Raw genomic sequence first — 6,168 nt, 5'->3', positions numbered from 1 at the left:
ATGTTGATATGTTCGATCATTAAATAAGCTTCCACTGTATTGCCAACAAGTTGTCTACATTGTATTATTTTCAGAACACTATACCTAGATTCATCGTAACTGGGGTAACATTATAATAATGTTATTATAATAATATTATTATAATAATAATCTGAGTGTCTGCATCACCCACTAACGTAACCACTAATGTAATAACATTCAACCACTAACGTAATATTAACCAATAGTATAATAAAAATCAACCACTAACGTAATAAAGTCATTAACCACTAACGTACTAACTTAAGTCATTTAAAAAAAAGCATGTTGATTGTTTTTAACTCTCTTTACAAGAAAACATTGGCAAACTGTTCTCTATCTGTATTGAGAGTATATACAAACTGTTATTGCTGGTCATATAAAAAAATGCTTCAACTGCACCCAAATTTCACTGAAAGTATCCTTATGGTATTCTGAATCATGTTAAAATATTTAGAAGATGAAAGGTCAAAGTTTATCATTCAAGGTCAAGTCATGAAAAAGATTCCACTGAGCACAAACAGGAATAATGCCTATTATATTTTAAATACTTTTAAATATATCTTGGGTATGAAAGTTCAAAGTTAGCTGAGCAATGATAACATTTAAAAATGCTTTAACTGCACCCATTTTTCACTGAAATTATCCTTAAGGCATTTTACCTAAATTTACCTACATCCTACCTCCTACCTTTAAAGATAAAAGATCATGTGTCAATCTCAAGTCAAAAAATTGATTCATTTTAAGCCCAAATTTTATAGGGATAATTCCTTTGAAATTCAAAAATCATTTTAAATTATTAAAGGGCCAACACAGTTTACGGAGCAAAGGTTAAATTATCAACATTTACAACTTGATATACTTCTGTTTCCTCCATGCTGACAAAATGTTTTGAAGTGAAAAGCTAAAATTTATGGAGAAGGTTAAAATTTCAGAAGTTTCAATCGAGTGTAAAGTGTACAATATTGATCCTTGTGATATCAAGTTAAATGTATTTTGTTATCTTTAACACTGAAGTTCATGAAACAAACTTTCAACATCGACATTAGTTCACCTGAACTGAAACATATTACATTCAAAACAGAATTAAAATAATGTACGGTTAAAAAGTATCCCTATTAAAACAGTGTTTCATTAAAAAGGTTACTATTTTTATTATCTAATTGGTAACAAACCGAAGATAATCTGATCATCTTAAATTGCGCATTTTCTTAAATTACGTGTAAAGAATAACTTTAATAACAGGCCTATCTATACATATTGCATTCACTTTTAAACACTATTTTTTTTTGGCACTAATGGCGTTCCACACTATACTTTTGCTGGGGTTAGGGACTGGTCAAATGGTATGGACAGACTTTTTGCGCCACAATTTTGTGGTCTAACGTAATGTCAATAAAACTAATTTGGCTAAATTCTTAAATTAAACTGTACTGAAATCAAATATCATACACAGCTACGCGAAAAGTTAAATAAAAAGTTTGACCCTCCATCACCAACATATATTTAACTGGTGATCTTTGACTTTTCACCTTACAAATTTTTCAACATGATTTAAAAATATCATATTGATAATTTCTGTAAAATTTTATGCAGTTGAAGCATTTCTATATTTGATCTTCGTTTTATGAACTCTAACCTTTCATCGCCAAAATATATTTAACAGTATTTAAAATGTCATAGGCATTAATCTCGTAAAATTTGGGTTCAAATGAATCAGCTTAAACGTCTCATCCGAAAGACGGTGCACTATTGTAGGTTGTATTTCAGCCCTACAGCTGAAACACAAGGAGAGGCAGCAATGGGAATTGAACCGTGGACATAGAGATTGCCACGGTTCGGCGCACACACAGTGGCTACCACCAGATTAGCTGACTGAGTTAAACTGCTCTCTCTATACAGAGAGAACAAAGTCCAAAGTTATGAGAGTTAAAAACAATCAACATTTTTTTCAAAGTTTTCTTAGTGGTTACATTAGTGGTTAATTTTTATTACGTTATTGGTTAATGAAGTTTATTACGTTAGTGGTTGAAATGTTCTAACGTTAGTGGTTAATGACTTTTATTACGTTAGTAGTTGATTTTTATTACATTAGTGGTTAATGTTATATTAGTGGTTGATTATCATATTAGCATATTATCCCGGTTACCTGTGCACAAGAGAGTTCTCAAGGTGTTACTTTGATATCAAATGCAGACTGTACAACCCCCATTAAAAGTGTTATAAATTGAACTGTGCTCCATCATCGACCGATAACTATGATTCTATGTAATTTATTATATCTTTTGGTGTGTATTACATTCGGTGGTATATTAACCAATAGGAAAAACATGGGTGGGGAAAAGCCCAACTGATCAAATGAAGGCCTCGCAAATTAAGCGTGAAGACCTAAATATACCCTGAACAATAGCCCGTCATGGACAATAGGGAGGATTAGTTTGCTCAGATCGTTAATGTTACATAGCGTGTATACGGTATTTTTGTTCCGCTAACGATGACATTAATCAGTTTTAGTCTACATCTAATAAAATTTATCTAAAGTTTATTCTTGGCCTTATTTCTCATGAAAAAAAATATAGCTTGTAATAAATCGTCCTTAAACAATGGAGGAATAAGTTCAAATCAAATAAGTACCATAAAGTTCAATTGAAAATAATTAAAAACATTTGTAACAACCACCATGCATACATAATGTAATGAAATTGTCATAAATGTGTTGTTTTTAATTGTAAAAATAATACTAAAAATATATATATATACACACACACATACACACATATACATATACATGTTTTAAACAAAGACAATACGTTGCGGTTATGATAAAATAGTAGTCTTAATTAGCGTATGGTGTATTTAATAGTATGTGTGTATTTGGATGTATGGTGCATGTGTGTGTGTATGTACGTGTTTATTTTGCCCAAGTATGTACAGTATTTAGTTAAGTGAGTGAGTACTATAACTGTATAATTTAATGAATCTTTTGGTGTGTTTAATTTTATAGTGTGCACAGAACACTTCTAGTTCAACGGAATTTGAATGTTTGGAGGTTGGATTTCAAATCCTACTGAAATATTAATGATTACATATTGTATTATCTGTACCTGAGACTCGTTACCACATGATGTTTGGGTCTCACGTGGTGTGTATTCTCGACCACTTTCTCTGGACTTGAAGGTGGTAAATTCTTATATGTGCCGTCCAATGCCTTTTCCGCTGAGGTATCAGAATCTGGTTGTTTGTAAGTTAGTTGTTCGTATGATTCTTCTTCAGTTTTTTTCGGTGTCTCGTATGTCACTTCATCTGCTTGGCTCATTGCAGTATTCTCATTGGCGTAGTAAATAGCTGTATCGTTTTTCACTGTTGTTATAGTATGGTCTGTCTTCTTATTTTTCTTGTAACTTAATAAATATATTTAATAATATTGATTTTAATAATAATTTCAAAGATAAGAATAATATTAGTGTAAATTAATAGTAATAATAATATATAGTAAAAAATGATGATGATGATGATAACGATAGTAGTAGTAGTAGTATTAATAAGAACCATGGTGGCTTGTTGGGTTTTGGCTGAAATTACACCTTTATTATTTCATACTATGCCTGTTGAAAACCCATATGTGTCCAATGCTAGTAATAGTAATTAATCAAATAAAATTTTAATTGAACAAAATTGTCCTTGTAGCTTTCCAGCTATATTGCGACTGATAAAAATTAAACAACATGGCTACTATAAATAACAAAATGAAACTTGTTCAAATATTAAAATTACAAAATTAATATTGATAAAAATACCAAGAACACAATGTAGCAACAACAATAACAAAGGCAATAACAATATCAATTACCATAAAATAACAACACTAATAACATATACTTGGCCCTCATATCAAAATGTCATTTTAGTTTAGGATTATAATTTAATTTTATTGTTATTAAATATAATATTAAAAATAATAATTAATAACTATAATAATATTAATCCTTAATAAAATATTATTTGAAGGTTTGCTTGATGAAGTAATAATAATTCTGCCACCTGACAACCAACACTTTGGCTCCTATACGTTGACACATTAATCATTTGGCAGCATAGTATGGTGTACTTAGATGGTTTTCTCGATCACCTGAATTCTCAGCACAAAGCAATCATGTTTACCATGGAAGACCAAGGCCGTGCCAAGAAAGGGGAGCAACAGAAGTCATCTATAGTCATGCACTCCCACAAACAACATTATCGTGTATGTTTGGATAAAGTCGAACGGATAGTTAAAATTAAATCGTCTATTTATGTTTTCTTGGAATATGGTGTCCCACATGTATCAACTCTGGGTCCTGTGCTCTTAACCATTTACATCTGTCCCCTCATTAACAGGCATTCATGTTGTTATCATGTTTACGCTGATGATATGCAGTTGTACTTGGGCTTTAAACCTGATGCGACGGACGATGCAACTGATCATCCATCGCAAGTACAAACTTGGCTATAATATCATATTGGCTATATGATTTATATTTTAATTATTTATTCAACAGTGTTAACGGCTAACTCCCTTCAATATCATATACTGTATAATATACGACAGTATTTCTAGCTGTATTGCCAGATTTATCTGGCCGGACACCCTCTTGAGGCGTAGCATTGTGTAATACAATGTTCCCGACTGTTATTTGGACCTGTTCAACCATGAAGCCTTCGTGGTTTAGTAGTTATGACGCTCGCCTTATCAGCGGAGGTCGCAGGTTCGAATCCCGTCAGAGGCATTTTATTACACAATGACTTTTATAGGACTTTATTTGTTGAAAAGCTACAGGGTAGCCTACGATGTTCCATCATATCCTTATTTAAACACTGTATGTACCTTTGATGATTTATATTATAATTGGCTATAATAATATGTCGTTCTTATATAGCGCTTCATGCCTTTACAAAACCTTGGATCAAACACATTGAACACCAAATTAAATTATTAAATTAAATTATATTATTCTATAATATTGCAGCTAGTAATCAACGCAGTTGTGTTGGAACCCACAGCAAAATTAAAAATCTAGTCTAGAAAATTTTCTTGATAAATTCTTATTTCAAGAAATATTTTCTAAAATTAAGAAAAAAAAAATTCTTGTTTTAATTAATATTTTGCCTAATATCAGAAAGTAAGTTTAATGAGAAATTTTTTTCTGTGCGTACCTGATACCCACTTGGACTAAAAACTAATAACAATAATAATAACTGTAAATATACTAATAACATAAATACCGGTAATAATAATAATAAGAATAAGAAGGATAATGAATAATAATAATAATAATAACAATAATAATAATAATGACAATAATATAATATTAATAATAATGACAATAATAATGTAATATTAATATTATTGATAACAATAATAAGAAGGCTAATGATAATTATTAAACATTAATTACTTGTTATGTTGTTACATACCATTTTACTAAAAAGCTAATGCAAATTAACAAATGTCCAGAAAGAACCTTATTTCTCTTATTGTAAGGATGGTATGTGCATTTAAACCATTTTACATAATAATGTACCATCACACCTACTGTATATTACGTATCTGTACATGCCAATTATTCTCGTTCATGTATCTCTTGATAGTATTTCATTAGTGTCTTTAATATTGTATCTAAGGTGTCTTACAATACATTGTACTAACATATTTAAAAGGAAATAAAATATGATTAAATAAATTAATCTGAAAGAAATCGTACAATTATTTAGTTAGATATATGAATATTTTGCACAAAATGATGTACACAAGTAAATACTTACCGCTTAACATAAGTAAATACAATTACAAAAAGTATCACAGATAAGCCTCCCACCAAACCACCTGCAACAGTACCTTAAAAAAAACCCCAAAAAATACATAAACTAGACATGCATGGACGCCTGCCACATAAAACAGTTTATAAAATATTAATGAAATACACACATGGGGTTTTTCCTTTAGTAACAGACTGATATTCTGAAATGTTGGAAACTATGAGTGATGGTGCCGATGTCTTTGACAGGGGAACCAAACTAATAATTAATAAAATAAAGACACTTTAACATTGATAGAGATAGCAGGAGTTATCGAAATATCCGTTTGATTTTGTTATAGTTTAATGTGTTCCG

At 30.4% G+C, this 6,168-nt stretch overlaps 1 protein-coding gene across 1 annotated transcript in view; it reads right to left on the bottom strand.

Moving 5' to 3' along the window:
• The window catches only part of LOC117110587, a 7,109-nt gene extending 1,219 nt beyond the window's left edge, over window positions 1-5,890 (bottom strand). The window contains exons 1-2 of the mRNA XM_033253336.1: window positions 5,821-5,890; window positions 3,123-3,419 (exon numbers count right to left, since the gene is read on the bottom strand). Coding sequence (XP_033109227.1) covers window positions 3,123-3,334 — 212 coding nt within the window. The 5' untranslated portion in view covers window positions 3,335-3,419; window positions 5,821-5,890. The remainder of the gene's footprint in view (window positions 1-3,122; window positions 3,420-5,820) is intronic.
• Window positions 5,891-6,168: the final 278 nt, after the last annotated feature.

This window comes from Anneissia japonica, unplaced genomic scaffold (assembly GCF_011630105.1).
Source record: "Anneissia japonica isolate Jap-2015-1 unplaced genomic scaffold, ASM1163010v1 scaffold288151_len52522_cov102, whole genome shotgun sequence".
In the NCBI taxonomy this organism is placed as follows: Eukaryota; Metazoa; Echinodermata; class Crinoidea; order Comatulida; family Comatulidae; genus Anneissia; species Anneissia japonica.
The sequence above is the reverse complement of the archived record's forward strand: the minus strand, read 5'-3'. Positions and strand labels throughout refer to the sequence as shown.